Source organism: Staurois parvus, unplaced genomic scaffold, assembly GCF_062004578.1.
Source record: "Staurois parvus isolate SC_StPar_1 unplaced genomic scaffold, SC_StPar_1.0 ptg000151l, whole genome shotgun sequence".
Lineage (NCBI taxonomy): Eukaryota > Metazoa > Chordata > Amphibia > Anura > Ranidae > Staurois > Staurois parvus.
In genome coordinates, this window is record NW_028317947.1 from 14,187,115 (window position 1) to 14,214,267 (window position 27,153).

The 27,153-nt window shown below is 48.5% G+C and overlaps 1 protein-coding gene across 1 annotated transcript; it reads left to right on the plus strand.

Moving 5' to 3' along the window:
- Window positions 1-282: 282 nt before the first annotated feature.
- On the plus strand, window positions 283-25,509 carry LOC149464510 (lysozyme C-like). The gene is made up of 4 exons (XM_089674483.1): window positions 283-422; window positions 6,489-6,638; window positions 23,201-23,279; window positions 25,285-25,509. Exons 1-4 carry the CDS (start codon window positions 293-295, stop codon window positions 25,343-25,345), a joined length of 420 nt encoding a protein of 139 aa, XP_089530609.1. The 5' UTR covers window positions 283-292; the 3' UTR covers window positions 25,346-25,509.
- The last annotated feature ends 1,644 nt before the right edge of the window (window positions 25,510-27,153 follow it).

Consider the following 27,153-nt stretch of genomic DNA (forward strand, 5'->3'; position numbering starts at 1 on the left):
ATGGGGGGATATTTCCTTTCACCTCTAAAAATAAATTGACACAGCAAACCTTCTTGGAAAAGGTATTGCTTGTTTGCTAACGGCAAATCCGTCTATTGCACAACTCCATTTTCTGGCAGGTATGTAACTAATGGGAATTATTTCCAAAATCGCTTTATATTCCAGTTAAAGACCCAAAATAGTGAACATGATGACATCCCCGCGCCTTGTTTACTTGGAGTATGCATTGTGTCACCATTTTTTTTTCACTATAAATAGGGAAAGCGCCGGTGCTCCTCGAAGTGTTTGCAGGATGAAGATTTTCAGTCTGTTCGTTGTGGTCGCCCTTGCCGCTGGTACCTGGGCATTGCACAAATGTACCGTGATGGAAGCCATAAAACGTGGCGGTGTTATCGGCATTAAGGATTACACTCTCGGAGATTGTAAGTATTCTTTTTTTTGGCGTTTTATCAAGCTTTTTCTACTCTGCTATGATACTCATTTCTCTTTGAGAGCTTCTATTATAAAGCTTTATATGAATGTGAGAACGCAGAACATGGAAGAATTGTTCCCCAAGGCTAGGTTCACACCTATGCAGTTTGCATTTGATCCGTTTCTGCAGTGCGTTTTGAGTTTTTGCACATGCATTATTGATGCGATTTTCATTTTTTTTCCCAACTTGTTGCTGGGTAGATTAAAACACAAAATGCATAAAAAAAATCTGAAATGCATCAAAAATGCACTACATGCTTTTCTGCAGTGTCTTCATTGAAGTCTATAGAACATATCAAAGCCGGGTATTTACATGTGAATGCTAAAAAATACATAAATAGTGCAGCGCTCAAAAAATAACCTATATACATAAATAAATGTGCTCACATGCAATAGTGACACACATATAGTGAAATAACCTAAATAACAAGTGCCACTTAATGATCTAAGGTGTCCACAGAATCATATAAATATATAAAGACGCATATATATAAATAACGTGTAAGAGCGCCTAAATATCAAACGTATAAATATCATAGGAAGAAAAATGATTTTAAATAATTTATAAAGTGCTCCAAGTGTGGTGATATACCCACATACAATTAAATTTATTTCTCAAAAAAAACAAAATCGAACAAAAAAATTGTCCATAAAAAATAGTGGCCAACACATGCAAAGTGAAAAAGGTGCAAAAAATGCTAAAAATAGTGCAAAGCAAATGTGTCCTTGTTCCACAGCAGTGCAATTCTTCCCCTCCTACGGCTAAATTGCCTCCTCACCTCCTTACATCGACCCCTAAGGGCCACACAGCATTCAGGATCTCTCTGGATCCTTATCCCCTGGAAATCAGCACTTCTCCTGCCGTCCTGGATCACTTTGAGGGTATTTCCATTACCCTCACTCAGAAGCTTCTATAGGATAATTGCTCACCATCCAGTGAGCAAGAAAGAAAAAGATCCTATGTTTTTCATTCCTCTTGTCTCGACATGTGGGTGTACTGCATGTAATTGGAAGGACTTCCTGGGTATACCAAGATGGCGGTTGGCACCGGAAGTGCGTCACCGCGTACCGGAAGTATGGCGTACTAGGCACGCTAGTACGCCATACTTCCGGTACGCGGTGACGCACTTCCGGTGCCAACCGCCATCTTGGTATACCCAGGAAGTCCTTCCAATTACATGCAGTACACCCACATGTCGAGACAAGAGGAATGAAAAACATAGGATCTTTTTCTTTCTTGCTCACTGGATGGTGAGCAATTATCCTATAGAAGCTTCTGAGTGAGGGTAATGGAAATACCCTCAAAGTGATCCAGGACGGCAGGAGAAGTGCTGATTTCCAGGGGATAAGGATCCAGAGAGATCCTGAATGCTGTGTGGCCCTTAGGGGTCGATGTAAGGAGGTGAGGAGGCAATTTAGCCGTAGGAGGGGAAGAATTGCACTGCTGTGGAACAAGGACACATTTGCTTTGCACTATTTTTAGCATTTTTTGCACCTTTTTCACTTTGCATGTGTTGGCCACTATTTTTTATGGACAATTTTTTTGTTCGATTTTGTTTTTTTTGAGAAATAAATTTAATTGTATGTGGGTATATCACCACACTTGGAGCACTTTATAAATTATTTAAAATCATTTTTCTTCCTATGATATTTATACGTTTGATATTTAGGCGCTCTTACACGTTATTTATATATATGCGTCTTTATATATTTATATGATTCTGTGGACACCTTAGATCATTAAGTGGCACTTGTTATTTAGGTTATTTCACTATATGTGTGTCACTATTGCATGTGAGCACATTTATTTATGTATATAGGTTATTTTTTGAGCGCTGCACTATTTATGTATTTTTTGGTATTATCACTGTTTGGGTAACAGATTACAGTTGTGTCCAAAATTATTCAACCCCCAATGCTGTAAAGGGGTTTAGGGACTATAGTGTACATTTGGAATTGTATTCAGAATCAAATCCTACAAGGACGTTGTAACTACCCAAATGCAACTAAAATGACATCAATTGTTTATGTAATACAGTAGTAAATGGTTCTTATGTGGTTTCTTCATTGCCACAATTATTCAACCCCTTAAAGACTACCACTCTGAAGAACAGAGGTTCATACAGGTGCTTTCCATCAGGTATTGAAAACACCTGTGGATGTCACCGAGCAGCAATCAAGCATAATAAGCACCAATTAGGCAGCTTTAAAATGACTGTGATACTCAGCTCCTTCTAGACATTTACTGGTGTGGTTACAAACATGGTGAAGGCAAGAGAATGGTCCAGGAAGACAAGAGAAGAGGTGATTTCTCTTCACAGGAAGGGCAATGGCTATAAGAAGATTGCAAAGATGTTAAACATACCAAGAGACACCTTAGGAAGCATCATTCGCAAATTCAAGGCAAAGGGCACTGTTGAAACGCTACCTGGTCGTGGCAGAAAGAAGATGCTGACTTCGACTGCTGTGCGCTACCTGAAGCGTAGAGTGGAGAGAAGTCCCCGTGTGACTGCTGAGGAACTGAGAAAAGATTTGTCAGATGTGGGTACAGAAGTTTCAGCCCAGACAATAAGACGCACACTGCGTAATGAAGGCCTCCGTGCCAGAACTCCCAGGCGTACCCCCTTGCTGTCTCCAAAGAATAAGAAGAGTCGACTGCAGTATGCCAAAAGCCATGTGGACAAACCACAAAAGTTGTGGGATAGTGTTCTGTGGACTGATGAAACAAAATTAGAACTGTTTGGGCCCATGGATCAACGCTATGTTTGGAGGAGGAAGAACAAGGCCTATGATGAAAAGAACACCTTGCCTACTGTGAAGCATGGTGGAGGGTCAATCATGCTTTGGGGCTGTTTTGCTTCTGCAGGTACAGGGAAGCTTCAGCGTGTGCAAGGTACCATGAATTCTCTTCAGTACCAGGAGATATTGGATGGAAACGTGATGCAGTCCGTCACACACCTGAGGCTTGGGAGACGTTGGACCTTTCAACAGGACAATGATCCCAAGCATACCTCCAAGTCCACTAGAGCATGGTTGCAGAGGAAAGGCTGGAACATTTTGGAGTGGCCATCGCAGTCACCAGACTTAAATCCGATTGAGAACCTCTGGTGGGACTTAAAGAAAGCAGTTGCAGTGCGCAAGCCTAAGAATGTGACTGAACTGGAGGCCTTTGCCCATGAAGAATGGGCGAAGATACCCGTAGATCGCTGCAAGACACTTGTGTCAAGCTATGCTTCACGTTTAAAAGCTGTTATAACTGTAAAAGGATGCTGTACTAAGTACTAAGATTGAATGTCACTTGGGGGTTGAATAAAACTGATAATGCTGTGAGCACAGAAAAGACATTTGTGGTTATTTCATTATAACTGTTATGTTATATTTGTCTGACCTACAAGTGCCTCTTTAATGTAAATGTAAGCAAGATGACTGAATGATCAAAAGCAATGTCAAACTGGCCAAAACACTCAATTTCAGTGGGGGTTGAATAATTTTGGACACAACTGTAAGTGTTGGCAGCTTATAGTAGGGTTATTTCCCTTTTGCGCAGGAGGATTTCTGTTTATACTACATGTGAATGCTGACATGATCTGGGTCATCTGTACGCTGCAATAGGGCAGAGCTGGGCAGTATAAGTGACAGCACTTCACAATGAGATATTGGGACACAGGGCAGGAGGAAGACTTCAAGGGACAAAGGTAGGTAAACAGGGACAATTGGGAAATATGGGGCAGCTGATTTGTGCCCCACAAAAATGGCCCCTGCCACTCTGCCCTGCCTTATAGAAGGCCCTGGCTACCATATCTAAGGACTGGTAAGCTGCAATATGTTACACTTCTGGGAGGCTCTAACAGGGGCAGACTGACCATTTGGAAACTCGGGCACTGCCCGAGGGCCCAGGGTCAGTAGGGGGCCCCATGAGATGCCCCTGGTACCTTTTTCATAGGCTTTTTTTGAGTTTGGGCAAGGACACAGGGGCCCCATGATCCCCTATTGTCCGGGGGTCCCATGAGTTGTCAGTCCGCCCCTGGGCTCTAACTGGTTCCAGCAAAAGGGACTAGTGAGAGCTACAGGGGACCATAGAGATTGACACTTCTGGAAGTGTCAGTTTCAATGCAAGAAGATTCCTTGGCAATAAAAAGGAGTTCAGCAACACAGGCGGTAGGAAAGGTCCTGTCATTTTTTTACAGGTATGATTTAGTAGAATTTTTTTGTATAGTGACAGGGTCACTGTAAGACTTAGATTTAGTTATTTTCTTTTAATCAGCACAAGGGACAGTAGTTACATTGAATGAGAAGTGTATCTTGTGCTGCTGGCTGCTGTTTTTGTTAAAATCTTCAATCCTGTGCCCCCCCACAGCAGTAATCGTTTAGTGCTGAGGGGATTAATACAAGCCGCTGGACCGGTTATGTCACCCATTCTGCCCCCACCCCTCCCACTCCATTAATAGAAGCTGTATCATCGCTTCCCACAATGAAAGGTGCTCTATGAATTGAGGGGGCACACCTGTCATTCATACCCCATTCCTTTATTCATAAAAATCGTTTAATTATTGGAAGCTATAGTACGGATTCTATGAATGGAGGAGGGGGTGGAAAGGGGGGGGGGGGCGGAAAGGAGGGGGATGGAAGGGGGGAGGGGCATAGTCGGCACATTTGACGAGTACCTATCCCAGGTCCAGCAACTTGTATTAACCCCCACATTACCACTTGACGAGTGCCTGTCTCAGGTCCAGCTACTCGTATTAACCCCACTTGACAAATGCCTGTCCCAGGTGTGGGGTTATTCAGGGAAAGCAGAAGACTGAATATTTAAAGTGATACTAAACCCCGGACCCTGCATTCACTATATCTGGTCTCCCAGGACCCTGCAATCACTATATCTGGTCTCCCTGGACCCTGCGTTCACTATATCCGGTCTCCCCGTACCCTGCATTCACTATATCTGGTCTCCCCAGATCCTGCATTCACTATATCTGGTCTCCCAGGACCCTGCATTCACTATGTCTGGTCTCCTCGGACCCTGCATTCACTGTATCTGGTCTCCCTGGACCCTGCATTCACTATATCTGGTCTCCCCAGATCCTGCATTCACTATATCTGGTCTCCCCGGACCCTGCATTCACTATATCTGGTCTCCCAGGACCCTGCATTCACTATATCTGGTCTCCCAGGACCCTGCATTCACTATATCTGGTCTCCCTGGACCCTGCATTCACTATATCTGGTCTCCCAGGACCCTGCATTCACTATATCTGGTCTCCCCGGACCCTGCATTCACTATATCTGGTCTCCCACAGTACACACAACATGGAAATGCAATTATTTTAGTAAATATAAACTGCTAAATATCTTTTCTCATCCACAGTTAGAGCAGTCTTGTGACTTCTATCATTTTCCAGCAGAGGACATGTAAAAACTTGGAGGAGTTTTCATCTTGCTCTAGGAAGATGCAGAACTCCTGAAGCTTTGTCTGGACATTGCTGATTGGCCCTGTGCTGATCACATGCACTCTCCCACAAAAAAAAAACCTCTCTAGCAATACACACCAAACTGAGCATGTGCAGAGTGTCTCCACACAATATGTCTTATCAGGGGATAAGAGGGGGGCACTGGAAGAAGGGGAGGATCAAATAAGACAGGATCAAACAGCCTTTTTACACAATGCAGGGGATTAACCCCTTAGGTTCCACAGTGAGTATAACAAGCATACTTTACTGCATATACAGACTGATTTTACTGTTGTGGGTTTAGTAACACTTTAAAGGAGAGCAGCTACCAGCACAAGGCTCACTGCGTAATCAATGTACGGTAAGTACTGTCCCTTGTGCTGATTTTAATAAAGCTTTAAGCAGTTTTTCTGTTATTAGACATTCACCAGCTTCAGAAACTGAGACATACAGTAATTGTTGATGAGTTATATACACCATGATAATTAGGAGCTCTGAAAAGGTTTTGAGTTTTACCATAGATTTTCTAAAGATGCATAAGTAAAATATATTTTTGCTTTTTTTTTTCAGATATGTGTTTGGTTCATTATGCCAGTTACTATGACCACACCTTGAACAGAAGCCCCTCTGAATATGGCATCTTCCAGGTCAATAGTTACTGGTGGTGTAACGATGGCTACACCTATGGGCGCAAAAATCTATGTGGAATATCTTGCTATGGTAATTAGAGATGAGCGAAGTATTCAAAAATTCGATTCGGCTGATTCGGCGAATTCGAGGAATAAATTAGATTCGAGGCGAATATATTCGCTGCGAATTTAACTTATAAAAAGGGTGTTTCTAGGCTTCAGAGAGCCTTTATATTAGTGCAGAACACTGTACCTTTAATTTAAATGCCCTTGGAGTCTGCTGGGGAAGAGAAATAATACTGTCAGTCAGTATGACATGCAGATGAGTGCCGTCGATCTTAGAATCACCGCACACTTCACTCATTTGGGCAGTCACGGGGCCAAAACCAGAGTGTGGAGCCACAGTGTGGCGGTGGAGGCAGCAGCAATGGGAGGCCATACAGCACCCTATGACAAAATGGAACCCACCAGCAGTGTGAGGAGACCTGAAAGTGGCACATGGCAGAGTGTGGCGATGGAGACAGCAGCAATGGGAGGCCGTACAGGGACCCATGAGACACTGTGGACCTGGCAGCAGCATGAGGAGGCGGTACAGGGGCCCATGACAGATTACGGGCCTGGCAGCAGCATGAGGAGTCGGTACAGGGGCCCATGGCAGATTACGGGCCTGGCAGCAGCAATGGGAGGCCCGTAATCTGCCAGCACCCTATGACAAAATGGAACCCACCAGCAGTGTGAGGAGACCTGAAAGTGGCACATGGCAGAGTGTGGCGATGGAGACAGCAGCAATGGGAGGCCGTACAGGGACCCATGAGAGACTCTGGACCTGGCAGCAGCATGAGGAGGCGGTACAGGGGCCCATGACAGATTACGGGCCTGGCAGCAGCATGAGGAGGCGGTACAGGGGCCCATGACAGATTACGGGCCTGGCAGCAGCATGAGGAGTCGGTACAGGGGCCCATGGCAGATTACGGGCCTGGCAGCAGCAATGGGAGGCCCGTAATCTGCCAGCACCCTATGACAAAATGGAACCCACCAGCAGTGTGAGGAGACCTGAAAGTGGCACATGGCAGAGTGTGGCGATGGAGACAGCAGCAATGGGAGGCCGTACAGGGACCCATGAGAGACTCTGGACCTGGCAGCAGCATGAGGAGGCGGTACAGGGGCCCATGACAGATTACGGGCCTGGCAGCAGCATGAGGAGTCGGTACGGGGGCCCATGACAGATTACGGGCCTGGCAGCAGCAATGGGAGGCCCGTAATCTGCCAGCACCCTATGACAAAATGGAACCCACCAGCAGTGTGAGGAGACCTGAAAGTGGCACATGGCAGAGTGTGGCGATGGAGACAGCAGCAATGGGAGGCCGTACAGGGACCCATGACACACTCTGGACCTGGCAGCAGCATGAGGAGGCGGTACAGGGGCCCATGACAGATTACGGGCCTGGCAGCAGCATGAGGAGTCGGTACGGGGGCCCATGGCAGATTACGGGCTTGGCAGCAGCAATGGGAGGCCCGTAATCTGCCAGCACCCTATGACAAAATGGAACCCACCAGCAGTGTGAGGAGACCTGAAAGTGGCACATGGCAGAGTGTGGCGATGGAGACAGCAGCAATGGGAGGCCGTACAGGGACCCATGACACACTCTGGACCTGGCAGCAGCAAGAGGAGGCGGTACAGGGGCCCATGGCAGAGTGGCGAAGCGTAAGCAGCTTAAATTGAAGGCCATACAGAGGCCTATGTTAAAAATAATAACATGTTTGGGGCATGATTCATGGCGGATTTAGTCAGTTGTGTCAGGAACTGGTGGTTTGAAATCCAGACTAATCCACGCCTGATTCATTTTCACAAACGTGAGTCTCTCCACACTTTGGGTGGACAGTCGTGTCCTCCGCGGAGTTACAATACCTCCTGCCGCACTAAACACGCGCTCCGATGCCACGCTACTGGCCGGGCATGACAGCCTTTCAAGGGCAAATTCAGCTAGTTGGGGCCAAAGGTCAAGTTTCGTTGCCCAGTAGTCAAGGGGATTGTCTACCTCGGTTGGCAGGGTGCTGTCCAAGTAGGCCCAAGCCTGTTGTTTGAGCTCCTGCTCCAGGTCCACCTGATGCTGCTGCTGCTGCGGCTGGTTAGTAGTTTCCTCACTGCGCTGGTGAAGAAAGCTACTCATCATCGACTGCAGACTGAGGCAGCCGCTGCTGGTGGAGCTGCCACTGCTCCTACCACCCCACCCCTCCCCTGCTGCCATGGCAGCGGAACGCGAGCGCACAGGGCCCACAGTGTCTGAGGATGGACGTTGGCGCACAAAGGCAGAGACCAACTGACTACATAGGTGGTTTTTATAGTACGTTATTTTGGCCTCCCTCTCAGCAGGTGTGAAAAAGGCCACCATTTTGGAACGGTAGCGAGGGTCCAACAAGGTGGACAGCCAAAAGTCATCCCTCTGTCTGATGGTTATTATTCGGCTGTCGCTACGCAAGCAACCGAGCATGCTATGGGCCATTTGTGCCAAGGAATGCGAGGGACTCCCTGCCTCCATCTCCACAGCATACTGCCACGGTGCGTCTGGGTCCTCTGTCTCCTCCTCCTCCTCTACCACATGCTCCTGCTCCTCCACTCCTGTCCGCTGAGTGGAAAAACCACCCATTTCACTCAATAATTCCTGAGCACAAATGTCCTCCTCTACCTCCTCCTCTTCTTCCTGTCCTGCCCCCACAGGGGTCATGTGGTGTTGAGATCTGTGCGCCACGTCTACCGCACCCTGACCAGCCATTGTTAACAGCATTTGTTCCAGGACGTGCAACAGAGGAATGACGTCGTTCATCCCATAGTCCTGCCGACTCACGAATAGCGTGGCCTCCTCAAAGGGCCTGAGCAAGCGGCAGGTGTCACGCATGAGCTGCCAATGGCTGACATCTAAGTTACACAGGGGAGTACCTTTATCCGCTTGTAACATCAGGAAATCGGTGATGACCTTTCGCTGTTCGTAAAGGCGGTCTAACATATGTAGGGTTGAATTCCACCTTGTTGCAACGTCACAGCATGAGGAGTCGGTACGGGGGCCCATGGCAGATTACGGGCCTGGCAGCAGCAATGGGAGGCCCGTAATCTGCCAGCACCCTATGAAAAAATGGAACCCACCAACAGTGTGAGGAGACCTGAAAGTGGCACATGGCAGAGTGTGGCGATGGAGACAGCAGCAATGGGAGGCCGTAAAGGGACCCATGAGAGACTCTGGACCTGGCAGCAGCATGAGGAGGCGGTACAGGGGCCCATGACAGATTACGGGCCTGGCAGCAGCATGAGGAGTCGGTACGGGGGCCCATGGCAGATTACGGGCCTGGCAGCAGCAATGGGAGGTCCGTAATCTGCCAGCACCCTATGACAAAATGGAACCCACCAGCAGTGTGAGGAGACCTGAAAGTGGCACATGGCAGAGTGTGGCGATGGAGACAGCAGCAATGGGAGGCCGTACAGGGACCCATGAGACACTCTGGACCTGGCAGCAGCATGAGGAGGCGGTACGGGGGCCCATGGCAGATTACGGGCCTGGCAGCAGCAATGGGAGGCCCGTAATCTGCCAGCACCCTATGACAAAATGTAACCCACCAGCAGTGTAAGGAGACCTGAAAGTGGCACATGGCAGAGTGTGGCGATGGAGACAGCAGCAATGGGAGGCCGTACAGGGACCCATGAGACACTCTGGACCTGGCAGCAGCATGAGGAGGCGGTACGGGGGCCCATGGCAGATTACGGGCCTGGCAGCAGCAATGGGAGGTCCGTAATCTGCCAGCACCCTATGACAAAATGGAACCCATCAGCAGTGTGAGGAGACCTGAAAGTGGCACATGGCAGAGTGTGGCGATGGAGACAGCAGCAATGGGAGGCCGTACAGGGACCCATGAGAGACCCTGGACCTGGCAGCAGCATGAGGAGGTGGTACAGGGGCCCATGACAGATTACGGGCCTGGCAGCAGCATGAGGAGTCGGTACGGGGGCCCATGGCAGATTACGGGCCTGGCAGCAGCAATGGGAGGCCCGTAATCTGCCAGCACCCTATGACAAAATGGAACCCACCAGCAGTGTGAGGAGACCTGAAAGTGGCACATGGCAGAGTGTGGCGATGGAGACAGCAGCAATGGGAGGCCGTACAGGGACCCATGAGACACTCTGGACCTGGCAGCAGCATGAGGAGGCGGTACGGGGGCCCATGGCAGATTACGGGCCTGGCAGCAGCAATGGGAGGCCCGTAATCTGCCAGCACCCTATGACAAAATGGAACCCACCAGCAGTGTGAGGAGACCTGAAAGTGGCACATGGCAGAGTGTGGCGATGGAGACAGGAGCAATGGGAGGCCGTACAAGGACCCATGACACACTCTGAACCTGGCAGCAGCATGAGGAGGCGGTACAGGGGCCCATGACAGATTACGGGCCTGGCAGCAGCATGAGGAGTCGGTACGGGGGCCCATGGCAGATTACGGGCCTGGCAGCAGCAATGGGAGGCCCGTAATCTGCCAGCACCCTATGAAAAAATGGAACCCACCAGCAGTGTGAGGAGACCTGAAAGTGGCACATGGCAGAGTGTGGCGATGGAGACAGCAGCAATGGGAGGCCGTACAGGGACCCATGAGAGACTCTGGACCTGGCAGCAGCATGAGGAGGCGGTACAGGGGCCCATGACAGATTACGGGCCTGGCAGCATGAGGAGTCGGTACGGGGGCCCATGGCAGATTACGGGCCTGGCAGCAGCAATGGGAGGCCCGTAATCTGCCAGCACCCTATGACAAAATGGAACCCACCAGCAGTGTGAGGAGACCTGAAAGTGGCACATGGCAGAGTGTGGCGATGGAGACAGCAGCAATGGGAGGCCGTACAGGGACCCATGACACACTCTGGACCTGGCAGCAGCATGAGGAGGCGGTACGGGGGCCCATGGCAAATTATGGGCCTGGCAGCAGCAATGGGAGGCCCGTAATCTGCCAGCACCCTATGACAAAATGGAACCCACCAGCAGTGTGAGGAGACCTGAAAGTGGCACATGGCAGAGTGAGGCGATGGAGACAGCAGCAATGGGAGGCCGTACAGGGACCCATGACACACTCTGGACCTGGCAGCAGCATGAGGAGGCGGTACAGGGGCCCATGACAGATTACGGGCCTGGCAGCAGCATGAGGAGTTGGTACGGGGGCCCATGGCAGATTACGGGCCTGGCAGCAGCAATGGGAGGCCCGTAATCTGCCAGCACCCTATGAAAAAATGGAACCCACCAGCAGTGTGAGGAGACCTGAAAGTGGCACATGGCAGAGTGTGGCGATGGAGACAGCAGCAATGGGAGGCCGTACAGGGACCCATGAGAGACTCTGGACCTGGCAGCAGCATGAGGAGGCGGTACAGGGGCCCATGACAGATTACGGGCCTGGCAGCAGCATGAGGAGTCGGTACGGGGGCCCATGGCAGATTACGGGCCTGGCAGCAGCAATGGGAGGCCCGTAATCTGCCAGCACCCTATGACAAAATGGAACCCACCAGCAGTGTGAGGAGACCTGAAAGTCGCACATGGCAGAGTGTGGCGATGGAGACAGCAGCAATGGGAGGTCGTACAGGGACCCATGAGACATTCTGGACCTGGCAGCAGCATGAGGAGGCGGTACGGGGGCCCATGGCAGATTACGGGCCTGGCAGCAGCAATGGGAGGCCCGTAATCTGCCAGCACCCTATGACAAAATGGAACCCACCAGCAGTGTGAGGAGACCTGAAAGTGGCACATGGCAGAGTGTGGCGATGGAGACAGCAGCAATGGGAGGCCGTACAGGGACCCATGAGACACTCTGGACCTGGCAGCAGCATGAGGAGGCGGTACGGGGGCCCATGGCAGATTACGGGCCTGGCAGCAGCAATGGGAGGCCCGTAATCTGCCAGCACCCTATGACAAAATGGAACCCACCAGCAGTGTGAGGAGACCTGAAAGTGGCACATGGCAGAGTGTGGCGATGGAGACAGCAGCAATGGGAGGCCGTACAAGGACCCATGACACACTCTGAACCTGGCAGCAGCATGAGGAGGCGGTACAGGGGCCCATGACAGATTACGGGCCTGGCAGCAGCATGAGGAGTCGGTACGGGGGCCCAGGGCAGATTACGGGCCTGGCAGCAGCAATGGGAGGCCCGTAATCTACCAGCACCCTATGAAAAAATGGAACCCACCAGCAGTGTGAGGAGACCTGAAAGTGGCACATGGCAGAGTGTGGCGATGGAGACAGCAGCAATGGGAGGCCGTACAGGGACCCATGAGAGACTCTGGACCTGGCAGCAGCATGAGGAGGCGGTACAGGGGCCCATGACAGATTACGGGCCTGGCAGCATGAGGAGTCGGTACGGGGGCCCATGGCAGATTACGGGCCTGGCAGCAGCAATGGGAGGCCCGTAATCTGCCAGCACCCTATGACAAAATGGAACCCACCAGCAGTGTGAGGAGACCTGAAAGTGGAACATGGCAGAGTGTGGCGATGGAGACAGCAGCAATGGGAGGCCGTACAGGGACCCATGACACACTCTGGACCTGGCAGCAGCATGAGGAGGCGGTACGGGGGCCCATGGCAAATTATGGGCCTGGCAGCAGCAATGGGAGGCCCGTAATCTGCCAGCACCCTATGACAAAATGGAACACACCAGCAGTGTGAGGAGACCTGAAAGTGGCACATGGCAGAGTGAGGCGATGGAGACAGCAGCAATGGGAGGCCGTACAGGGACCCATGACACACTCTGGACCTGGCAGCAGCATGAGGAGGCGGTACAGGGGCCCATGACAGATTACGGGCCTGGCAGCAGCATGAGGAGTTGGTACGGGGGCCCATGGCAGATTACGGGCCTGGCAGCAGCAATGGGAGGCCCGTAATCTGCCAGCACCCTATGAAAAAATGGAACCCACCAGCAGTGTGAGGAGACCTGAAAGTGGCACATGGCAGAGTGTGGCGATGGAGACAGTAGCAATGGGAGGCCGTACAGGGACCCATGAGAGACTCTGGACCTGGCAGCAGCATGAGGAGGCGGTACAGGGGCCCATGACAGATTACGGGCCTGGCAGCAGCATGAGGAGTCGGTACGGGGGCCCATGGCAGATTACGGGCCTGGCAGCAGCAATGGGAGGCCCGTAATCTGCCAGCACCCTATGACAAAATGAAACCCACCAGCAGTGTGAGGAGACCTGAAAGTCGCACATGGCAGAGTGTGGCGATGGAGACAGCAGCAATGGGAGGTCGTACAGGGACCCATGAGACATTCTGGACCTGGCAGCAGCATGAGGAGGCGGTACGGGGGCCCATGGCAGATTACGGGCCTGGCAGCAGCAATGGGAGGCCCGTAATCTGCCAGCACCCTATGACAAAATGGAACCCACCAGCAGTGTGAGGAGACCTGAAAGTGGCACATGGCAGAGTGTGGCGATGGAGACAGCAGCAATGGGAGGCCGTACAGGGACCCATGAGAGACTCTGGACCTGGCAGCAGCATGAGGAGGTGGTACAGGGGCCCATGACAGATTACGGGCCTGGCAGCAGCATGAGGAGTCGGTACGGGGGCCCATGGCAGATTACGGGCCTGGCAGCAGCAATGGGAGGCCCGTAATCTGCCAGCACCCTATGACAAAATGGAACCCACCAGCAGTGTGAGGAGACCTGAAAGTGGCACATGGCAGAGTGTGGCGATGGAGACAGCAGCAATGGGAGGCCGTACAGGAACCCATGAGACACTCTGGACCTGGCAGCAGCATGAGGAGGCGGTACGGGGGCCCATGGCAGATTACGGGCCTGGCAGCAGCAATGGGAGGCCCGTAATCTTCCAGCACCCTATGAAAAAATGGAACCCACCAGCAGTGTGAGGAGACCTGATAGTGGCACATGGCAGAGTGTGGCGATGGAGACAGCAGCAATGGGAGGCCGTACAGGGACCCATGAGACACTCTGGACCTGGCAGCAGCATGAGGAGGCGGTACGGGGGCCCATGGCAGATTACGGGCCTGGCAGCAGCAATGGGAGGCCCGTAATCTGCCAGCACCCTATGACAAAATGGAACCCACCAGCAGTGTGAGGAGACCTGAAAGTGGCACATGGCAGAGTGTGGCGATGGAGACAGCAGCAATGGGAGGCCGTACAAGGACCCATGACACACTCTGGACCTGGCAGCAGCATGAGGAGGCGGTACAGGGGCCCATGACAGATTACGGGCCTGGCAGCAGCATGAGGAGTCGGTACGGGGGCCCATGGCAGATTACGGGCCTGGCAGCAGCAATGGGAGGCCCGTAATCTGCCAGCACCCTATGAAAAAATGGAACCCACCAGCAGTGTGAGGAGACCTGAAAGTGGCACATGGCAGAGTGTGGCGATGGAGACAGCAGCAATGGGAGGCCGTACAGGGACCCATGAGAGACTCTGGACCTGGCAGCAGCATGAGGAGGCGGTACAGGGGCCCATGACAGATTACGGGCCTGGCAGCAGCATGAGGAGTCGGTACGGGGGCCCATGGCAGATTACGGGCCTGGCAGCAGCAATGGGAGGTCCGTAATCTGCCAGCACCCTATGACAAAATGGAACCCACCAGCAGTGTGAGGAGACCTGAAAGTGGCACATGGCAGAGTGTGTCGATGCAGACAGCAGCAATGGGATGCCGTACAGGGACCCATGACACACTCTGGACCTGGCAGCAGCATGAGGAGGCGGTACGGGGGCCCATGGCAAATTACGGGCCTGGCAGCAGCAATGGGAGGCCCGTAATCTGCCAGCACCCTATGACAAAATGGAACCCACCAGCAGTGTGAGGAGACCTGAAAGTGGCACATGGCAGAGTGTGGCGATGGAGACAGCAGCAATGGGAAGCCGTACAGGGACCCATGACACACTCTGGACCTGGCAGCAGCATGAGGAGGCGGTACAGGAGCCCATGACAGATTACGGGCCTGGCAGCAGCATGAGGAGTCGGTACGGGGGCCCATGGCAGATTACGGGCCTGGCAGCAGCAATGGGAGGCCCGTAATCTGCCAGCACCCTATGAAAAAATGGAACCCACCAGCAGTGTGAGGAGACCTGAAAGTGGCACATGGCAGAGTGTGGCGATGGAGACAGCAGCAATGGGAGGCCGTACAGGGACCCATGAGAGACTCTGGACCTGGCAGCAGCATGAGGAGGCGGTACAGGGGCCCATGACAGATTACGGGCCTGGCAGCAGCATGAGGAGTCGGTACGGGGGCCTATGGCAGATTACGGGCCTGGCAGCAGCAATGGGAGGCCCGTAATCTGCCAGCACCCTATGACAAAATGGAACCCACCAGCAGTGTGAGGAGACCTGAAAGTGGCACATGGCAGAGTGTGGCGATGGAGACAGCAGCAATGGGAGGTCGTACAGGGACCCATGAGACACTCTGGACCTGGCAGCAGCATGAGGAGGCGGTACGGGGGCCCATGGCAGATTACGGGCCTGGCAGCAGCAATGGGAGGCCCGTAATCTGCCAGCACCCTATGACAAAATGGAACCCACCAGCAGTTTGAGGAGACCTGAAAGTGGCACATGGCAGAGTGTGGCGATGGAGACAGCAGCAATGGGAGGCCGTACAGGGACCCATGAGACACTCTGGACCTGGCAGCAGCATGAGGAGGCGGTTCGGGGGCCCATGTCAGATTACGGGCCTGGCAGCAGCAATGGGAGGCCCGTAATCTGCCAGCACCCTATGACAAAATGGAACCCACCAGCAGTGTGAGGAGACCTGAAAGTGGCACATGGCAGAGTGTGGCGATGGAGACAGCAGCAATGGGAGGCCGTACAGGGACCCATGAGAGACTCTGGACCTGGCAGCAGCATGAGGAGGCGGTACAGGGGCCCATGACAGATTACGGGCCTGGCAGCAGCATGAGGAGTCGGTACGGGGGCCCATGGCAGATTACGGGCCTGGCAGCAGCAATGGGAGGCCCGTAATCTGCCAGCACCCTATGACAAAATGGAACCCACCAGCAGTGTGAGGAGACCTGAAAGTGGCACATGGCAGAGTGTGGCGATGGAGACAGCAGCAATGGGAGGCCGTACAGGGACCCATGACACACTCTGGACCTGGCAGCAGCAAGAGGAGGCGGTACAGGGGCCCATGGCAGAGTGGCGAAGCGTAAGCAGTTTAAAGAGGGCGATTGACGTCGGGTGACGGAGCAAGTAACGGAGCGGGTGATGGAGCGGGGGCTGGGGCAGGCAGAACCGCCGTATCTTTATCATGGTTTTCCCAGGCCACCGAATGGCGACGCTGCATATGCTGACACAACGCTGTAGTCCCAACATGGGCCCCCTGGCCACGCTTGACTTTCTGGCCACATAGTCGACATACGGCTACGTTTACTTCCTCGGGCGGCTTGACGAAAAATTGCCACACCGCCGAGTAGGAAACTTTGCCCCCGCTACTCCTCACTGGCTGACTGCTACTTCCTCCGTGCACACCGGCACCACTACTGGCCGTGGTGGTAGGCTGCAGTGGAGCTGGTGCTCTACTCCGTGGCCGTTTGCCTCCACTGACACTGCTGCGACCCTGCTGCCTCCTTGGCAACCCACCGACTGTTTTGCTCGCTGCCAAGCTGGCACCCTCTTCTCCTGATGATGCGGAAGCAATAGCTTGATGACGACGAGGCTGCCAAGTGCGATCAGCCTCATCATCATCAATTAGGGTCTCCGCCTCACTACTAGCCCCCTCAGCTGCGTGTGGGTCAGGAGACAGACCTGTCTCTAGACCGGCTACCGAGCCACTCTCCTCGCCAGTACTTCTTCGCCTGGCTGCTGAAGAGGCGGATGTCTCCCCCCGTTCCTGACCGCCCTCTGTTAGCTCTTCCTCACTGTACAGTGGGGCTGAGCCCACAGCATGCGATACTTCGCTTGGTGAGGGAACACCAAAGGACAGGGGCAGGTAGAGGACACGTGATTTCAGTGGGCTTGCTCCTGGGCCATGCCAACTAACGGTTGTGTTTGACGTACCCACCGACCGTTGGCTGTAGGTGTCAGAGGTGACCTGGGAAGAGGAAGACGACCGAGCCAACCAATCGATGACGGCAGGGTTGTCGGTGGAGACACGACCGCTGGATGACACCGGGAGCACTGGCCTCTGGCTGCGACTAGTGCTGCCTCGACCCCTTCCTCTGCTGCCACGTCTGCTCGCTCCTGAAACATTGCCTCCTCTGCCACTCCTCTGCGTGTTGTCTGACGTACTCTTTAATTCAACGATTCTGTGTCCCTGAGTAACAATTCTGTGTCCCTGAGTAACGATTCTGTGTCCCTCAGTAACGATTCTGTGTCCCTGAGTAACAATTCTGTGTCTGTCCCTGAGTAACAATTCTGTGTCCCTGAGTAACAATTCTGTGTCCCTGAGTAACAATTCTGTGTCTGTCCCTGAGTAACAATTCTGTGTCCCTGAGTAACAATTCTGTGTCCCTGAGTAACAATTCTGTGTCCCTCAGTAACAATTCTGTGTCTGTCCCTGAGTAACAATTCTCTGTCCCTCAGTGACAATTCTGTGTCCCTCAGTAACAATTCTGTGTCCCTCAGTAACAATTCTGTGTCTGTCCCTGAGTAACAATTCTGTGTCCCTCAGTAACAATTCTGTGTCCCTCAGTAACAATTCTGTGTCCCTCAGTAACAATTCTGTGTCTGTCCCTGAGTAACAATTCTGTGTCCCTGAGTAACAATTCTGTGTCCCTCAGTAACAATTCTGTGTCCCTCTTTAACAATTCTGTGTCTGTCCCTGAGTAACAATTCTGTGTTCCTGAGTAACAATTCTGTGTCCCTCAGTAACAATTCTGTGTCCCTCAGTAACAATTCTGTGTCCCTCAGTAACAATTCTGTGTCTGTCCCTCAGTAACAATTCTGTGTCCCTGAGTAACAATTCTGTGTCCCTGAGTAACAATTCTGTTTCCCTCAGTAACAATTCTGTGTCTGTCCCTGAGTAACAATTCTGTGTCCCTGAGTAACAATTCTGTGTCCCTGAGTAACAATTCTGTGTCCCTCATTAACAATTCTGTGTCTGTCCCTGAGTAACAATTCTGTGTCCCTGAGTAACAATTCTGTGTCCCCGAGTAACAATTCTGTGTCCCTCATTAACAATTCTGTGTCTGTCCCTGAGTAACAATTCTGTGTCCCTGAGTAACAATTCTGTGTCCCCGAGTAACAATTCTGTGTCCCTCAGTAACAATTCTGTGTCTGTCCCTGAGTAACAATTCTGTGTCCCTGAGTAACAATTCTGTGTCCCTCAGTAACAATTCTGTGTCCCTCAGTAACAATTCTGTGTCTGTCCCTGAGTAACAATTCTGTGTCCCTCAGTAACAATTCTGTGTCCCTCAGTAACAATTCTGTGTCCCTCAGTAACAATTCTGTGTCTGTCCCTGAGTAACAATTCTGTGTCCCTCAGTAACAATTCTGTGTCCCTGAGTAACAATTCTGTGTCCCTGAGTAACAATTCTGTGTCCCTCAGTAACAATTCTGTGTCCCTCAGTAACAATTCTGTGTCCCTCAGTAACAATTCTGTGTCTGTCCCTGAGTAACAATTCTGTGTCCCTGAGTAACAATTCTGTGTCCCTCAGTAACAATTCTGTGTCCCTCAGTAACAATTCTGTGTCCCTCAGTAACAATTCTGTGTCCCTCAGTAACAATTCTGTGTCTGTCCCTGAGTAACAATTCTGTGTCCCTGAGTAACAATTCTGTGTCCCTCAGTAACAATTCTGTGTCCCTCAGTAACAATTCTGTGTCCCTCAGTAACAATTCTGTGTCTGTCCCTGAGTAACAATTCTGTGTCCCTGAGTAACAATTCTGTGTCCCTCAGTAACAATTCTGTGTCTGTCCCTGAGTAACAATTCTGTGTCCCTCAGTAACAATTCTGTGTCCCTCAGTAACAATTCTGTGTCTGTCCCTCAGTAACAATTCTGTGTCTGTCCCTCAGTAACAATTCTGTGTCTGTCCCTGAGTAACAATTCTGTGTCTGTCCCTGAGTAACAATTCTGTGTCCCTAAGTAACGATTCTGTGTCCCTAAAGTCTCTGTGGCCCTAACTCTGTCCCTAATACAGAGAGGTCTGTCTCTCTTGAATGACTGGAGGCTAATGGAGAATTCTAAGATGGCCGCTATTTATAGCTCAACCATTACACAGTGCTGGCTGGCTGGCTGCTGATTGGCTAATGCGATCACATGTCATGAATGAATGCATTATGGGTCAGCGCGCCTTGTCTGCGCGCCTTCCCAGAGATCCCCGCTCCGTCGCCACACATGTCGCCGCCATTTTTGGAAAATTTCGATTCGCGCATCCGAAGTCCGAATCAAATTTTTCCTAATCTTCGAAACGAATTCCACTTCGCCAAGTTCGATTCGCTCATCTCTAATGGTAATGTATCATGTTTTTTACATTTTTTATTTAGTTTGGATTTTTAACAATAATAGAACACATTTCCACATGTCGCAAAATAATACAACATGGACAATATGTGTAAGCAAATCGTACATTAGGATATTGAAAAATGGAATATGATACAAATCAAACTGTCATTTCTGGACTGTGGGAAAAAAAAAAACAGTTCGACATAAAACGTACACATATGAATTACATAATAGGTGGGGGTCCTTGTCATATTAATCACATGGCACTATCACCTATAATGTCAAATGAAGAATAGATCATTCCCTGTATGCCTCAAAAAGGGGCCATGGGAAATGGGGATTTTATTGTGCCCAAACAAAGCTCAAAAAAGAAAAAAAAAAATCAACAAAAACACACTTTTATTTTCACATGAAATTAGCAGGTCATAAAAACATGCTTCACTAACAATTAAGATGTGAAATATATAAATATACATAAATATCTATACATAAATAAATATATAAATGTCTCTAAATATCACCCAAACCGTACTCTCCGCTCCTCGCAAGACCTCCTGCTCTCTAGCTCCCTTGTCTCCTCCTCCCATGCTCTTTCTCCAGGACTTTTCCAGAGCTTCCCCCATCCTCTGGAACTCTCTACCCCAATTTAACAGACTATCGCCTACTCTGCTCACTTTTAGGCGATCTCTGCCCACAGCTAATAATGGAATCTTCTACTCTTCCTACCAGTCCATCTCAGACAGTTACTACCTTTTGTACCACTAGCCCCTCCCTCCTAGATTGTAAGCTCCAAGAAGCAGGGCCCTCCTTTCCCACTTGTATTGAACTGTGTTGTTGGTGTATTGTCTCCCGTTATATTGTAAAGCGCTGAGTAAACTGTTAGCGCTATATAAATCCTGTATAATAATAATAATAATAAATAAAAAAAAATTATATATATATATATGAATTAAATTATATATATATTGGACTCAGAGATGAGCAGATGAATGTATCCCTGTTTCTTGGATGGATGAATGGAGTGTTTCCCTTTTCCCAGCAGGGGGTCTCTCTACTTCCTAGAGACCTATTTGCTGGAGGCGGATGGATGGATGGAGTTATCCCTCTTCCCACTAGGGAGTCTCTTCACTCCCTTCAGATTTTTCTCTCCATAAGCATAAGTACCATGTAATTTAAAAATAGAATATAGTGCCTTATCTTCTTTTTAAAATATTTATTAAACAAATATAGTGCACTAACATGAAATTTAAATTAAAATTGCTTTTTATACAAAAATACAGGATCCTCAATGTGTTTACCACACTCCAATATACTTGCTGTGTAGTTGCCTTTAAGCGACGTGACGTCAGAGCCCCTCCCCTACACGTTACGCCACTGGGTCACGTGGCTTCCCACGGACTTTTTAGTGCTGCTGTTTTTGCCATTTTTTTTCTAAAGCCACTAAACTCCCCAGCATGTTATCCTATGTGTCCATGCATACATAGGCTTTAATCAGCATTTTTTTGGCAGGGGCATAATTGGGGGTTTCTAGAGGAGTTTTTAAGCTGTAAAAATGCTCTAAGGCTGGTAAATGCATCACAATGCAGTAAAACGCAGCAAAGCGGCATTTTGTTTTTTCTTTTTTAGCTGATAACATGTTTTTTTGATCTGTTAATTTTAATGTGAAAATAAAAGTGTGTTTTTATTAATGTTTTTTTCTTTTTTGAGCTTTGATTTGGTACATTAACCACTTTCCCTCCAGACGATATCCTGACCAGGCCATTTTCTGCGATAAGGCGCTGAGTTACTTTAACTGACAATTGCGCAGTCATGTACACTGTACATAAATTAAATTAATGTCCTTTTTTCCCACAAATGGAGCTTTCTTTCGGTGGTATTTGATCATCTGTGCGGGTTTTATTTTTTGCGCTATAAACAAAAAAAGGCCGACAATTTTGAAAAAAAAAACTATATTTTTGACTTTTTGCTGTAAAGCATATCCAATAAAAAATTTTTAAAATAAAACATTTCGGTATAAATTTAGGCCAAACCAAAATGTCTTTGCTAAAAAATCCCAATACGTATATATTAATTGGTTTACATGAAATGCTTAAAATCTCTTTAGCCACTTTATTTTTTGAAGCCTGGAGAGCACTGAGAGTTTTCCCCCGACCTCTTGCACCGGAGACCCAACAGAAAATGAGAAGAAGTCTCTATGATATGAAGGGACTTCCACATCTACACAGTTTTAACCAGAACAAGAGTCTCCATTGAAAGGTTTCCCCTCACCACTTGTTCTGGTGACAACTCTACAATTATGGACTTGCCATCACTTTTTGGCTTTTTGTAGCAATAGTCACAAGGACAAAGAGTAGGAGTGAACCTACCTAGACACAGACTGCAATAAAAAAATGCCAGGGGTCCCTATACTTCCCTTCTCTACCCAAAACTAACAAAAATGTTGAGTATGCATGCACTGTAAGGATGAGACTTTCCAAGTGGTCAGCTTAGGCCAATTTTTCCAATTTTGGAAACGGTTGTGAAAAATTAAAATTTGAGATAGGTTTTTATTTGTGTTTGGGATCCCCAATTATGAGATGATCACTCCTTTTTTGTACCTGTGACTCCAGGAAAGAAAATGGGGGGTACACGTCATGAAGACAGGAAGGCATGGACAGCAATAAGCACATCATCAGGAATTGTAGAAGTTGTTATTCAGAGAATTGGTATCACTTCCCCATTAGGAATACAGATAACAATGATATCTGACAAAGGTTTTAACCTGCCCCTACCTCAGTGGATAATCCATTATCGCTGGTGTTGGACTTTAATCTTTATAAGATTGACCATATTTAAAGTGTCACCCATATTAATATTTTACATTTTGAAAAAGTTCAATTTATGAGCAGACACAACAAGATCCATTACCTTTATGTGTCAGGAAACAGTCCTTTATGTGTTTCTAGTTTCACTTTGTTACCAAAGGCCTGAATCACAGACTTACCCCTGTCAACTGCCATTCATCTTTAAGTGACAGTCTCTCAATGACCAATACAAAATGTATTGCTGATAAATTTGAGATAATAGGAAGACAAAAGTAGCCAACGCGCTTCAGGGCCAAACAATCCCTCTTCATCAGGGCTTAATTCAGAAATAAAATTCTGCCCAAAAAAGAACATGACATTCCAAATTCTCAGTTTAATCAAAGCACAACTTTCTGAGACTTGATATAAATCAAATGTATTTATTACAATGATGACATTACATTTTTTTTGTGTGTTATATGTCTAGACCTACTGGACACAGATCTTTCAGATGACGTAAGATGTCTAAAGAGGATTGTGAGAGATCCAAATGGACTGGGTGCCTGGTAAGTTGTGTTCTGTATTACAGATCACTCCCAGAGAGCACTACCTTGGTGTATAATTTCTCTTTTGATAAAGACTGATTGAAGCACCTCTAAAAGTATAGATTCTAGTTAGCCAGGGCAAAAGAAGACACTGGAACCATGATGTAAAGCTACATTTCATTGACACAAATCAATGGTGATCTGTAATCACTAATAAATCAATAAATATGTTTTTCGAAAGGAAGCAGTGTAAGTACCTGAATTTGATATGGTATCAGCCTCTTGCAGGGCTGTTTGAGAGGATGTAGCAGCATTATGAGCCAATCTGTTGATAGGAGTAGAGAGTATAGCGATAGAGAGATGAGCTCATCACTGAGCTGCTTCTTTTTTCACGGTCCAGTCACAAGCTGGGATGGGACTAGGATGACCTGGGGTTAGAGGAAGCAGGTGTTGTGAGGCCATATAGTTGCAGAAAAAAGAGCTCTGAAGGAAAGTCTCTGAAGTGAAGGTGAACATTGTAGCAAAGGCAATTATCTTTTCATGAGATATTAAATTTTATTTTGGTACTTTTGGTTAGATTTCGGCTCGGATGACTCAATTACTAAATGCTTAACAATTATAGACTGTTGGTGAATTTACTAAAACTGGTGCACAGAAACCAATCCGTTTCCAGGTTTTATAGTCAAACCTTAATTGAACACGCTAGGTTAGAAGCTGATTGGCTACCATGCACAGATGCACCAGATCCTGAGTGCTCCAGTTTTAATAAATCTTCCCCATGTGACTTCGAGCATCCTAGCCCTTTTACACAAGTGGTCCAATCAGAACCACCTGTCAGTTTTTAGGAGGGCTTGATCGGAAGCCCCACATTAGCCAGATGTAAGCAGACTTGTCTCCATTTATATTACTTTGATTGTAGGCAATTGGATGAAAATGGGTGCAAGTCTATTTACATCTGACTGTCCATAAGCCTAATAAGGGTCTGTAAAGGAAGGCCCGGACTAAGAAGAAAGAAGATCTGAACGAAGGGCTGGCATGACAGGGGTTAAAGGGGGTTGGGAGAGGCAGAGTTCCATTAGCATAAGGGGGAGTCTAAATAGTTTTAGGAAGGAGTGGGGGGGGGGGGGAGCTACGAGGGGTTGTCTTGCAGGGTGTGGCAGGGGGTTTTCAGTCTGAAGAAAGTTTTCACAAGGCAAACTTCCCTCCCGTCGTTTGATGGTTTGTCTTGGTGGTGGTTGTGCCATATTGGTGCTGGGGGACATCCGGCGGGGTGCAAGGTCCTCGTTGGATAATGTGGGCACAAGAAAAGGCACTTTGTAGGAACCCATCTGAGGTACGGATTCCATTTTTTCTGGTGGGAGTATCTGCAGTGGTGCCTCCGAGTCGGTGGTGTTGCGGCTGGAGGCCTAGTTAAGCAGGACGCAGGTATTCATTTTCTTGATGCCTATTAGGACCTTGAAAGAACGTATGTTTATACTGTTATTTAAAAAATTTTATTTATTGATGGTTGTAATAAAAGGCCAGTTTTGGGCCATTAACTCCATTTGTTGTCAGTGTGGTTACTTAGGTTAAGGATGGGGGGTAGGTATTGGTTTAGTGGGACTTACAAGCCATCTTTAGTCCCCTGGTCAAGCTCTGCAGATGTGATCAGAGAAGACATCACTAGTGTGCAAGGAGCCTAGGTGGTAGATACTGGCCCAAGAGTACCCAGTGCAAAACATATTGCATTCAGATCACACATTGGGCTTGATTTACTAAAACTGGAGAGTGCAAAATGTGGTACAGCTTTGCATGGTAGCCAATCAGCTTCTAACTTCAGCTTGTTCAATTAAACTTTGACAAAAACCTGGAAGCCGATTGGTTTCTATGCAGAGCTGCACCAGGTTTTGCACTCTCCAGTTTTAGTATATCAACCCCATTGTACATCTACTTATTATGACATGGCGAAGAGTCAGAAAAAAAATGTAAACCATACATAAAACATTGAACAAATTGAAATTAACTCATAATGTCTTTTTCTGTACAGGAGCGTCTGGACAAAGTATTGCAAAGGACAAAACCTTTACTCCTACACCACCGGATGTTAACTGCCTCTGTTGACCTAATATGTTTGTTGAATGAACACAGTTGTGTCATCTGTTACCCGAACTACCTTCATCATGCTTTACCAAATAAACTTGCAAAGAAAAAATCCTGTTCTGGAATGCTACGCTTTTTTTCTAAATATATACATAGTTTTATTTTTTTTTAATCTTTCGTATATAATAGTATTTCATTTACTGCCTATCACCCAAAACAGCCACTAAGACCTTTTGGGAAAATAATTAAATGACAGACCTGAGTCTATGGTATTACAAGGCAGTTTTTCTTATTTGTTTGGGTCTGGCCACAGCTGGAGGATCTTTTATGGGTAGATGCATTGATTGGCTGAGAGTATAGTTTTAGATTTTAAATGTGCCCTAATTTTAAATCATTTAATTCTACAGCATTCTTGCCTGTATGGCTGGTGTTTGAACCCCATCAGGAATGCACAGTCAACTGTTAGTGGGCATCTTCCTATCTTCCTACAGCTGGTTGCCCCTGGATGTGGCCTCCCTTTCTGCCTCTGTCCCTCAAGAGGTAGGCCTCAGTGAGATACATCATTTCCTTAATACAGACTCTGTTACATCACAAGCAGGTCCAGTTCATAACCAATTGCACAAAATATTGCCTGGAGCACAATTATTTTGTTTCAGATGGGGCCTATTACCTACAGACCCATGGCACTGCTATGGGTGTCACTTTTGCGCTCAGTTATGCCAATCTTCAATGGGCTTGTGGTCGAAAAACAACCACACCTGGACAAAAACCCTTCCAGTCCCAGATTGTATTTGGTCTTTACATCGAACGACATTGTTATCATATAGGATGGTGAACCACAGTCTGTCATACCCATTGTAATAATACCCTATGGGCCTCAGATTTACCCCTATGTGCAACAAAACTTCCTTAGTGTTTTTGGATCACCCATTAACCACTTGAGGACCGTCCACTGTATTTTTACTGCTGGCAGGTGGCCTGGTTGCGCTGGATCACGTGCATCTACGCAATCCAGCATTTCCAGGTATAAGGCCTGCCCAAGCTCTTCGTGATTCGGTGCAGCACAAGTTGGTCAGCAGGTTTCCGGCCAATGATTTATGACTGGGACCTGCTGATAGGCTTAGCAAATCACAGCACACAGACCTGTGTTTTGTCTTTTAAAGAAATATTTATTGGGTTTTATCAAAAATAAAGTTACAGAGATCACTTGCATGTTGAAAAAAAAAAAATATATAAAAAACAGTCATACAGAGAATGTTTATACAGATAACAGCAGTCAACCAACAAACAGGCAGGGGGAAGAGGCAGCAGGAGGATAACCGTGGGTCAGACCTGTGTTTACTAACAACACAGGACTCTACACGGGGGTGCTCTGTATTAGTATAAGCAGCACATATTACACACATTACATTTTGTTATGCACACAGTTAACCCTTTGATTGCCCCTAGATGTTCATTTCTTCCCAGTCAGTGTCATTAGTACAGTGACAGTGTACAGTATTATCACTGATCACTGGATTAGCGTCATTATTGATGCCAGTTAGTGCCCCTCCCAGCAAGCCCCAGATTTCCCACCACACTATCACAGTCGCTGGTCACCACCATTACAATGTCATAGCTGTGTAAATTCCAGTATATATTACCATAGTGTGTAGATACTATAACGTTTGCATAAACCAATTAGTGTACACTTATTGGTTGTTTTTTTTAGCATAGACGTAGCACAATACACTTTCCAAATACATGAAAGTAGGTGCAACTTCCTCCCCAGGGGCGGACTGACCATTTGGAAACTCGGGCAGTAGGGGGCCCCATG

Bases quoted from the DNA above. Each gene is read 5' to 3' on its own strand.
- LOC149464510 (XM_089674483.1), top strand. From the start codon at position 293: ATGAAGATTTTCAGTCTGTTCGTTGTGGTCGCCCTTGCCGCTGGTACC. The intron at 423-6,488 runs GTAAGTATTCTT...TTTTTTTTTCAG, and splicing joins GGATTACACTCTCGGAGATT to ATATGTGTTTGGTTCATTAT. The intron at 6,639-23,200 runs GTAATTAGAGAT...TTATATGTCTAG, and splicing joins ATGTGGAATATCTTGCTATG to ACCTACTGGACACAGATCTT.